General features: G+C 32.5%; 1 protein-coding gene across 1 annotated transcript in view; it reads left to right on the top strand.

Moving 5' to 3' along the window:
* LOC127540293 (L-lactate dehydrogenase A chain-like) overlaps window positions 1-9,458 on the top strand; it is a 38,562-nt gene extending 29,104 nt beyond the window's left edge. Inside the window, exons 7-8 of the mRNA XM_051964923.1 lie at window positions 1,173-1,296; window positions 9,196-9,458. Coding sequence (XP_051820883.1) covers window positions 1,173-1,296; window positions 9,196-9,360 — 289 coding nt within the window. The 3' untranslated portion in view covers window positions 9,361-9,458. The remainder of the gene's footprint in view (window positions 1-1,172; window positions 1,297-9,195) is intronic.
* The last annotated feature ends 2,575 nt before the right edge of the window (window positions 9,459-12,033 follow it).

The raw sequence follows: 12,033 nt of genomic DNA, 5'->3' as shown, positions 1-12,033 counted from the left end.
AGCAAAGAAATTCATACAAAAATGGTTAATAATAACAACTCATATTTATATAATACTTTATGGTTTATAATTGCTAAATATTATAGAACAGTTCAGAACAGAGAACAAAGTATCATATTTGTCAACCAGGTGATAATGATACAGACCCTAGACATAACAGTTTTAATAGAACAGTAGAAATAGAAACCAGATTACAAGGAGCTAAGAAGATAAAGGACGTTTGACGTAAAAGGAATGAAAGAGATGATACAAGTTTGTATTATGATTTTTCAAGTTGAGTGAGACATGAATATGTAGGCACAAGAGAAATAGCCATCAAACAGGAGAGATGAAAATTGTAAGAGAGGGAGGGGATTGATACAGAAAGATACAGAGTAGGCAGGAAGAGAAAGGATAAAATCAAGGGCAAAAATAAAGAATTAGATTTGGTAAGCTGAGAAAAATCACTTATTTATATGTTTTAAAGTTTAGCTAGTATTAGCTCCTTAGAAGAAAAATTATAGACAATAATTAAACATTTAGTGCCTTCTCTATGCTGGGCACCAAGAATTCATAGACAGAAATGAACGTGGATTCTACTGGTAAGAATACATCTTGTCCAGAGAGAAATGAATACAAGATACATACAAAATAAACCTTGTGTCTAGGTGGGGAGTAGTATTAATAACTTGGAAACTTAAGAAAGATCTCTTGAAGGAAGGTTTCACTTGAGTTTAGTCTATATGCTCTAAGAGGTGGAAGCAGGGAAACCAACTAGAAGACTATTGTAATGGTCTAGTCAACTAGTCTTATCCCTATACTAAAGTGGTATCCATGGAAATAATGAGAAGGGGTCAGATAGGAGAGATGTTATGGCAATATAAACTACATTTGGCAAGTTTACTGGATATGTTGAGTAAAGGGAAGAATCTAGGATAATGTTGAAAATGCAAATATGGGTGACTGGAAGGATAGTAGTAGTGCCTTTAACTTAATAAAAAAAATTTAAAAGGTCAATGGGTTTGAGCAGAAAGATAAGTTGTTTTGGACATATTGGGTTAAAGATGTTTGATAATACCAGTTTGAAATGTCAGTAGAGCAGCTGTGCTCAGGCTTGATGAGTGCTGTTTTTTTCTCTCAGCTTGCATTTGACATTTTTATTTTATTATTATTATTTTTTTTAACCATTGTAGTGCTTATGAGGTTATCAAGCTGAAGGGATATACTTCATGGGCTATTGGCCTGTCTGTGGCAGATTTGGTAAGAACTATGATGAATAATCTTAGAAGAGTGCATCCAGTTTCCACCATGATCAAGGTACTTGTACATAACAAGTCTCATCATCCTAACTTCATCATTTTTATTAGTTGTATTATTTTCTGCTTTTCACTCATATCTGAAACTTTTTAGTCATCTTTTATCCTTTTGATCCAACATTAAATTGAGGCATTAAATCTCATCAGCTACGTCTCATAAATTTGCTCTTTTTTCATGGATGTTACTATCACATAGCTCTCTTTTTGAACTATTGCAATAATCTCCAAAGTAACCTCTCCAACTTCATTCTTTTTTCACTCTTCTTATATACTACTCTCAGAATAATCTTCTTAACATCACAGATCTGATCACATCACTCCATTGCTTAAAAACCTTATCTGGTTCCTCACTAGCTACTGAATAAAGTCTAAGCATTTTTACTTCAGTATTAAAAACATTTCACAGTCTGTTATTTACCTTTCCTGATCTCCATGTAGTTGAGTTCTATAAACATATGCCATGATTTTTGCTTTTGTACCTTTGCTCATACCATTACCTATACCTAGAATTCCTTTTTCCCACCTTCGTATCAGTTGAAATCCTATCTATCCTTCAGAGTCTTAATTCAAATCCATGTAGATATCTCACTACCACAGTTAATAGTGATCTATTCTTTCTCTTTTATTCTCTTAATACTTGGTTATTCTATGAATTATGACATAAGATTTTGACAGATAATGTTTTGTATTTTATTTATTTTATCTCCCTTCTTAAATTGTAATTTCTTTTGGAGGATGGAACAGTGACTATGTTGTATTTATTTTTGTATCTTTGACAGTGTGAAGTGCAGGGCCAAATTTATGCTTGTTCTTAAGTCAGATTAAAGCAACTTCATCTCTAGAGAGACAAAAAAAGGGAAATAATAAAAAAGGAAAAAAGGAGGATCATAAAGATTATATTTAGTACTGCTTAAAAAATAGAAACATAGATTATGGGAACAGACTGGTTAGGTAAGACCTAGCAATAAATTAATATGGCAGCCTAGTAGTCAGTAAACCTAAAAATGCAAGCTATTGAAGTAAGAACTCTAAAAATAGCTAAAAAAACCAGAATGCAATTTGACAGAAATTGAATTTAGACTAACATCTTTCAGCTTATAATCATAATAAGCTCCAGATTGGATATATAAAATAAGAGGTGAAGTCATTAAAAAAAAGTTAAAAGATACTGGAAAGAGGTACTTTTCAGAACTAAAAATATTTTAAGATCCCTTATAACAAAGCATAAAAGGGAAAAATTAGTTCAAAACTAACCAGTGTTGTATATCCATAATTCCCTACTTCTGTTAAAAATATATTCTCTTATCAGCAATCAACAAATATATATGTTTTTAAGTAGTATTAGGTGCCAGGAGCTATGCTGAGCACTGGGGTACAAAATGAGGCAACGAATCTTTGCCCTCAAGGTAAGTTACATATATGATAAATAGGAAGTAATTAACAGAGTCAAGGCACTGGAATTAATTAGAATTGGAAGAGGCTTTCTATAGAAGGTGAAATTTTAGTTGGGACTTAAAGGAAATCAGTGAGGTCAGAGATTAGTCATAGTAATTTCCTGGGTTTGAGATTTTTGTTGGTTTTTCTTTTGTTCACATCACTATATTTTCTGGTTCTGCTTACTTCATAAGGCAGCTAGGCCCACAATAGGTAGTATAGTATTGGTCTTGAGAGTCAGGAAAATGAAAAATTAAAAAAAATATTTTGACTTAGACATTTATTAGCTGTGTGACCCTGGGCACACAGGGTCTTTCGAGGCCTCATTTTCTTCATCTATAAAATGTTCTTGGTTGTGTTGTTGTTTTTTTTCAGTTATCTCTGATCCTTCATGACCCCATTTTGGAGTTTTCTTGGCAAAGTGGTGGCTATTTTCTTTTCTGGTTCATTTACATGTGAGGAAACTGAGCAAATTGGGTGAAGTGATTTGTCATACAACCAAGAAGTGTCTGAGGCTGGAATTGAACTCAGGAAGATGAGTCTTTCTAATTCTGAGCCTAGTGCTTAATCCACTACAATATCTAGAAGGAAAGAAGGGAGTGAATGTGGTTAGGTCTGTGTTCAGATTCTGTCATTTCTTTCTCTGGGGGCTGATATGCAGCTTAAAAGTGATACACATATATAGTACATATATACACACATTCATATGTATGTATATGTGTGTATATATATATGTATATATATACACATACATATATCTAAAATCTCATTTGATTGTCATATCAAATCTTCTCCCTTACAAATTACACTCCTTGAAAAAGTCATCTACGACTGGTGCCCCTTACTCTAGTCTGTCTTCCAACCTCCTCCAAGGGAGGAGAAAGATATACAGGATACTAGTCCTTGTTGTTCAATCATTCAGCCATATCTGACTCTTTAGGACCCCACAGGCCAAAGTACAACAGTACTGTCCATGAGGTTTTCTTGGCAAAAATACTAGAGTGGCATGTTATTTCCTCCTTTGGTGGGTTAAGGCAAATAGAACATAAGTGACTTGCCCAGGGTCACACAGCTAATAAATATCAGGTTGGATTTGAACTCAGATCTTCTTAATTCCAGTATGAGTACTCTGACCACTGAGATACTTCACTGGCTCAGAATGCTGATGGGAATAATGTATGTTTTTTTTAAAGAATGGGTAAGAGATGTGACCATATTTTTAAGTGGGAGAGAAGCAACCAGTAGACAAGCAGAGATTGAAGATTAGTGAGAGGTTAAGCATGGCAGAGTGTCTAATAGAGACATTGTATGAGATGGATGAAGGACATCTAGGGCAGAAGGCATGGGGGGGGCGGTGAGAAGAAAAGACGCAGCTCTTAGTAAAGAGTCTAATTTTTTTAGTCTAAGGCAAAGTTCTCAGCTAAGAGAATGGGAAAAGAGGATAAGAAAGGATGAAAAGGTTTGGAAAAGCCACTGTTGGAAGGATGATATAAATCCATTAGGGAGGATTCCTTTGCCACAGTGAGGACCCAGTTGAAATCATGTTAATATTTGTAATATACTCAATCATAATGGTGATTTTAGTAGCATTAAATATTATTATAGAAGTGAAGGCAGAAAATGGTGGCAAGTAATCTAAGATGAGATGTGACAAGGCAAAATCAGTATATTAATGTGCCTGTCTTTCCACAACTGGGATATTATTTAATAAATTAAAGGATAAAGGAAATCATAAAAGATAAAATACACAATTTCAGTGATCTAAAATGAAAATTTGGCTCTTGTATGAACAAAATCAATGTAGCTAGACAAACTGTCAAGCAGGAGAAGATTCTTTTTACTTAATATCTCAGATATAATTTGATAGACAAGATAAATAGGAACTATACAAGTTAGATCGAGAGTCATTTTCCAATAGAAAAATAGTCAGTTTATTAACAAAGTTTTCAGAAGAAAAGCAAATGATCAGCTTCCATATGAAAATTTACTCCAAATCATGAATAATAAATTCAAATTAAAATAACTGAGTTTTTACTAAATACTTAACAAATTGACATATTTTTTTTTTTTTGGCTGAGGCAATTGGGGGCTAAGTGACTTGCCCATGGTCACACAACTAGGAAGTGTTAAGTGTCTGCTGGCAAATTTGAACTCAGGTCCTCCTGACTTCAGGACTGGTGCGTTATCCACTGTGCTACCTAGCTGCCCCAAAATGTATAAAAATTTTAAGGCTGCTGGAGGGCCTTTGGGAAGATAATAGTTCATGAAACTATGAATTGGACTGACGCTTCAGGAAAACATTTTGAAATTATTTTTAAAAAGTGATGAAAATGTCCATATCTTTGACGCTAAGATCTATATCTTAGGCACATCTTAGACCCACAAGGAGGTCAAAGACAGAAAGAAATGGTCAATTAATGTGAAAAGCATTAATTTCAGCTTTTTATCAAAATTAAAGTATTTTAAATTATTTATTAAATATTCAATGCTAGTAAAGAATTGGAAACAAGGTAGATGCCCATAGTTTAGGGGAAGGTGAAACAAATTGTACTGCATTAATGTAGAATATTATGTGCCAGAAGAAATGATGAATATAAATAATTCAAGGAAATTTGAAAAGCCTTTTTATGAAGTAATGCAGAATGTAGAATCAAGAAGTTTGTGTGTATATATATATATATATATGTATATATATATATATATACATATGTGTAATACACATACACACATCTATATATGTATAGGTATATGTACATATGTATACATACATACATATATGTCTGCTACAACAGTATGATGCCATGTTATCATAACAATGGCCAGAGAAGTAAATTTTAAAAATTCATTCCCAGGTGCAGAATAGTACTTGGTGTGTGTTCATTGTTTTTGTTGAACATTTTCCTTCTTTTTCTTAATCTTAGCTATAAAAGAATTCTTGATATTTGGTGTAGGGAATTTGAAAATCAATGTGATGTTAAAAAACAAACATTTTATTCCTATCACCTGGGAGATGACTGAACAAATTGTGGTATATGAATGTAATGAAATATTGTGCTATAAGAAACCATGAGTATAAAAACAAGAACTCCTGGGAAGACTGCAAAGTAGTTCAGCAGAAAGTAGCTTTAGCCTAATATTTCATTTTATGTGTGTATAGTATGTATGTGTGTGTATATAACACAAAGTACCTAAATGACTTAAATATAATAAATCATAAATAAGAGAAGTATAGGAAATCTTTCGCAATTCTGGATGGGAAGAAATTTATTTTTAATCTATGGAATGAAGCAAGAATTTTCATATCATAGTAAAATAAAAAGATGATTGTAATGAAACTGTAAATCTGCTATATACAACTTGCTATTCCTTTTAAATATACGATAAAATTATCATATAGGTTTTTTTTCCTTCTTTCTCTCCATTCTACAGATGGCTACCATTAAATTCAAAAAAAGCAGATAGCTTCTTTCTTCATCTATCCTTTGTAGTTAATTTGGTTATTTATAATAGTTAAAATAACTTATTTGCTCAAAGCTGTTCATATTACTGTATGGTTACAGTGTTCTCTTGGTTCAGCTCATTTCATTCTTTCCAGATTTTTAAAAATTCATTGAGTTCTTCATGTCTTATAGCACTATAGTATTCCATCACAATTATAGACAACTTGGTCAGCCATTCTCCAATTGATGAGCAATTTCCAGTTTTTGCCACCACAAAGAGAGCTGCTATAAACATTTTAAAACATATAAATTATCTTCCTTTTTCCATAATTATCTTTGGAAACAGGCCAAATAGTGTATTGCTAGGTCAAGGGTAGAGGTAGTTTAATAATTATTTTTGGGCACAATTCCAGATTGCTCTTTAATTCCATAATTCCATTGACATGATTCAGTGTCCCAATTTTTTCTCCTACCCTACAACATTTGTCACTTTCTCCTGCTATTACTTTAGCCAATCTTGGTAGATAGAAAATGAAATCTCAGGTTTGTTTTAATTTGCATTTCTTTAATCAATAATGATTTAGAACATTTTTTCATATGGCTATACATTGTTTTGATTTTTTAATCTGAAAACTTCCTATTCAAATCCTTTGCCCATTTATCAGTTTTTAGATTTGATAAAGTTCTTTATATATTTTAGATATGGGACCTTTATCTGATAACCTTGCCTGTGGAAAATTTCCTCCAATTTTCTCCTTTCCTTTCAATCTTGACTACATTTGTTTTATTTTTCCAAAACCTTTTTAATTGAATGTAATTGAAATTATCCAATTTGTACTTAACTTTGCTCTCTATCTCTTGTTTATTCACAAATTGTTTGCCCATCCATAAATCTGATAAGTACTATGTTCCATGTTCTTCTAATTTTCTTGTAAAATCTCTTTATTCTAGGTCATGTATCCATTTTGATTTATCTTGGTTGAACAAAAAATAGAGATGATTCTAATGGGAAAAATGGGTGGTTTTGATCACATAAAATTGAAACATTTTTCTACCTTATAAAATCCAGTTAGACTAAGAAGGGAAACAACTAGGAAAAAATCTTAAATTGTCAAAAAAATTTTTGACAATTATCAGAGAAATTTATTGCAAGTACACCGGATTTATTAGGTACAAATATGTATGAACATATATCCCAAGAGCCATGTTGTAAGAGAGGCAGTATGGCATATTGGAAAGATAGTCACTACAGTGCCATAAATATAAACTCTAGAAGAGATGGATTCAGATAGGCTTGAGAAGACTTCTGGGAACAGACAAGTAAAATGAAGAGAATGCAGAGAACAGTGACTACAGTTATGATAAAGGAAAACATTTCTGAAATGTAACTCTGAAAACTGCAGGGACCAAGTGTGTTTTAAGTAGGTTCACAAGGAAGCATGTCTTCCATTCAGAGGTGATCGAAAACAGCTGCTGAAGAAGATCTGTATTTTCAGATATGGCCAATGTGGTTCTTTTTTATTACAACGAAGGACTTTAATTTTTTGGAGTAGAATTTTTTTGTGGGGAATAAGTAGTGAAAAAAAAGAAGAAAAAACAACTTAATGAAACATTTTAAAAACTACATAGATCTGGAGAAAGTTCAAAAGGATCATAGGCCATTCAGAGCAGTGTTGGTACTGCTGGGTTAAATTTAAAACAGTCAATCTAGATAGAAAAGAAATTCATAGTTTCATATTCACATTTTCAAAATCCTCTTTTGTTCTTCGGAAAAACAAACAAGAGTTTTTAAAAATTAATGATTTAGACAAAGGAATAGTTTAGATACCCGTTTCAAGTTCCAATGTATATTCTTTTTAATTCAACAAATATTCATTAAGGAAGTAAGCGATACAAGGAAATTGTTTCTGCCCTTAAGGAGTTTACAATCTATTGAAGGACTTAATAGAGATGAGTACAATACACAGTCAATGAAGTTCGAAATGGATTAATTTATTGGGTGACAGAATTTAGAAGAAAAAAGCCTCAATAGGCCAGAAAAAATAGTCAAATCTAATAAAATAAAGTTTATAAGGCAGAATGTATTTTGGTTAAAAAAGTTAGCTGAACAAGTACAGTATAGAAGTTTTAACAGTGCTTAGGAAAATTAAATAAGCATGAGTTCAGTGAGTGAGTTGTATGATATGGTAGCTGAAAAAAAATTGGTATTAGTTGATGCTAATGAAATATAGGATCCTAGTAATAGAAATGGAACAGACTTTCGAGATCATCTGATCCAACCCTCTCATTTTACAAATGAGGTCGAGTGACTTGACCAAGTTTTCACAGGTAGGTAAATGGCAGAGCCAGAATTTAGAACTGGGAGATTGTGATTCTAGATTCATTACTTTGTTCTGCACTGATTAAGAGACATGGAAAATCACCTTTGATTAGCATTTTCACTTCTGGACACTACATGTTAGGAGGGATTTTGGTTAAATTGATACATGTCCAGAGGAGATAACTAGGATTGTGAAGGAGTGAAAGACACAATAACCAAGGCTAAGCTTGAAAGAAGTAGATATGTTTAACTTAGAGGGCAGAAGACCTTCAAAGGGGATTTGATAGTCATCTTGTTGAAGATCAATCAGCCTTGTTTTGCTTACCCAGAAAGATGAACTGGGAGTTATAATGGATAGAAATTACATGAAGATAGTGTCCTAAAAATTAAAGCTGTCCAGGTTGTAAGGTAGATGGAGGTCTTCAAGCAGAGTCTGGGTGACTGCTGTTGGAAGGTGCCATAGATTAATATTTCAGATATGACTTGGACTGAGTGATCTCTGATCCCCTTCCAGCTAAGAATCATATTACTGGAGTACAGTGTTAGCATAATAGATCCTCTCTTGTGGTGCAGAACTTGCTATTTGAACTGTCTTTGCATAGTTGAGGAAAGCATATGTGAAGTGTTTTGAAGTGATTATCCCTCCCTCAATCTTAATATTATTAAAATGAGTTTTAGAAAAAAACCCTTTCATTTTGCCTTTCAGGGCCTATATGGAATAAATGAAGAAGTCTTCCTTAGTGTCCCTTGTATTTTGGGGTACATTGGTATCACAGATATGGTGAAGCTGAATCTGAATTCTGAGGAAGAACAACATTTAAAGAAGAGTGCAGATACTCTCTGGGATATTCAGAAAGATCTGCAATTCTAAAGCCGACAGTATGAAAATAGTTAAAAGATTGTATATGATAGATTAAATATTTAAAATGATCTGTGATTAAACACCAAGAGTAAAATGGAAATGTAAAACCATGAGCAAATTATTATCCCATAATGTTAGAAATGGAAAATGGTAAAGAGACTTCTGTTTATTCCCTTCCTCCAATTTGTTAAAATGTTTTGTATATTGAAGCTGGGTGGCATTCTTATAATGTAGTCATTAAGTAGATGGTGTAAAGTAGATTTGACCTCCACGGTGCTACTAACTGCCGCTTATATGTTGCAATCATCTTTCCGAACAGAAATGTCTCAACACTTAGAGAATTTCTTGATACAAAACAATCAAATTAATACTTTCGTCTGTGATATCTTCTCTTCAGTATTTTATGGTGTAACTCTTTTGCCAGATTCCCTCCTGACACACAGAGCCTAGATCACACGGAGAACCCTTCACTTTTTTCTGTCTTACTGTTTTTACTCTAGATGAAACATAAGAACATCAACATTTAGATACTAGAATCACTGAATATTATACTTGAAGGGACCTCTGAAGCCATTTAATCTAGCCCACACCTGGACCAGAATCACCTCTACACATACCTGTTATCTGGACTTCTATTTACTGGAAAGCTACTATCTATTGAAGCATTCCATTCCCCATTTAAAAGATTTTTCCTTGCCTCAAATCTAAAAACTTGCCTATGTAATTTCCACCTATTTCTTCAATTTCTACCTTCTGGGCCAAGTAGAACAAGCTTAATAATCTCTCTTCCACGTGTAGCTTTTTTCACACTGTCACATTGATTGATTTTGTCAATTTATGTTACACTGATAACTGAGGTGTTGCAGTCCACTAAAATTTTTTCACACAGAAAAGTATTGTCTATCATATGCTTGTGAAGCTTGTTTTGAACCATCTTTTAGAACATTTCTATCTCCATTAAATTCAATCTTTTTAGCTCAGTGTTTTAGCTTATCAAGATCTTTTAAAATCTTGTCATGAAATCATTCTAATTCTTGTAAAAATTTGACAAATTTGGCCATCTTAAACATTTATCCAGATCATTAAAAATGTTAAATGGCACAGGGCTAACAGTGGATCTCTGGAATACTCCACTGAAATCCTGCACTCAAGTTCACATCAAATAATTGTATTTCTTTGAGTCTATCTATTGGACCAGTTCCAAATCCATCTAATTATTGTACTATTTAGTCTATATATTTTTTACACAAGAATAACATGAGAGTTTATGAAATATTTTGCTAAAATCCAAGTAAACCATACAGCATTCCCCTGATATACTTGTTTAATAATTGTCAAAAAAGTAAGTATTATTCTATTCTTGATGAAGCCATACCAGTTCACTTATCTATATATTCACTAGTCATTTTCATATGAGCCTATGTTTGCAGGTTCTCATCTTTTTTTTTTTTTTTTTTTTTTTTTTTTTAGAAAGTCAATGTTTATCCACAAGTTTTCAAAGACAGCTTAATAGTCACATCTGCCAATTCTTTTCTGTAGTTTTTCTAATTTGTTTATCAAGAATCATTGGATACTCTTACTAATTCCTTATTTTGGGTATTCAGTCTTTTAGTTATTTTTGTCATTTCCAGGCCAAAGATTTTCTTCTTGATAGAGAAAAGAAATAGGATTTGTACTTGTGTATTCTCTTTATTATCACTTTGTCAGTGGCTAGTTTACTCTTATTAGAGTTTTTTCCCTTTTTTTTATCCTTTTTAGCCCAATTGAACTTTAACATTAAAAAAAAATTATCCCTTAGGTTTTTTCAATAGCCTCATGGCATTCTGAGCTTTAACATTTCTGACTCTTTTTACAAAAAATGTTCTATAATTTTGTATTTATCTTCTGTCAACCTCTCTTTACATCTTTTGTACATGTCATTTTAAAATCTCAATTTGATTTGTAAGTTTGCTCAGTATACACTTTAAAATTTTTTATATTTGCTGTTTTCTATTTCTACAGTTTTCTATTCATTGGTTCCTTCACTTTTTGAAGCATAAATATATTAAGCCAAGTTAAAAGTATTACTTGCTCTTCTTTTGATAGCACTTTTACTACATGGCTGTAATTGTACATCACTTAATGTTTCCCAAATTATTTATGTCTTCATTCTGTCCTGGTGGTCTGTATTTGATCTACAAGCATTAATTATGTAAGTACTGTTTTCCAGATATTGAGGAGTCAAAAATAAAAAGTTCTTCCTACAGGGAACCTATATTCTATTGAGGGTGACGGCATATGTATATTTAACTATATATAATAAGACAATATACCACAATCCATGTACACTGGGGCCAAGTTCATTACCTTTGTTGATCTTTTCATATATTATCTCTTACATCTGACCATTCTCTGTATATAGCCACAGAGCCACCAACCTAGTTCAAACCCTTTCATCTTAACTATTGCAATAGCTTCACAACTGCTTTCTATGCCTTGGATTTCTTCTCTCTTCCAATCCAGCCTTCACATTGCTTCTAAAAACTGTTTTCTTTAGGACCAAATACAAATCTTTGCCTTTAAAGGTATCTGTAACCTATCCCAGCAAGCTTTTACAGCTTTGTTATACATTATATACTGCAATAATGGATTATACTGGAATAGGTAATGATGAAACTAGTACTATTATTTCTGCTTCACTTG

This window comes from Antechinus flavipes, chromosome 6 (assembly GCF_016432865.1).
Source record: "Antechinus flavipes isolate AdamAnt ecotype Samford, QLD, Australia chromosome 6, AdamAnt_v2, whole genome shotgun sequence".
NCBI lineage: Eukaryota > Metazoa > Chordata > Mammalia > Dasyuromorphia > Dasyuridae > Antechinus > Antechinus flavipes.
This window is presented reverse-complemented; position numbering and strand designations above follow the sequence as displayed.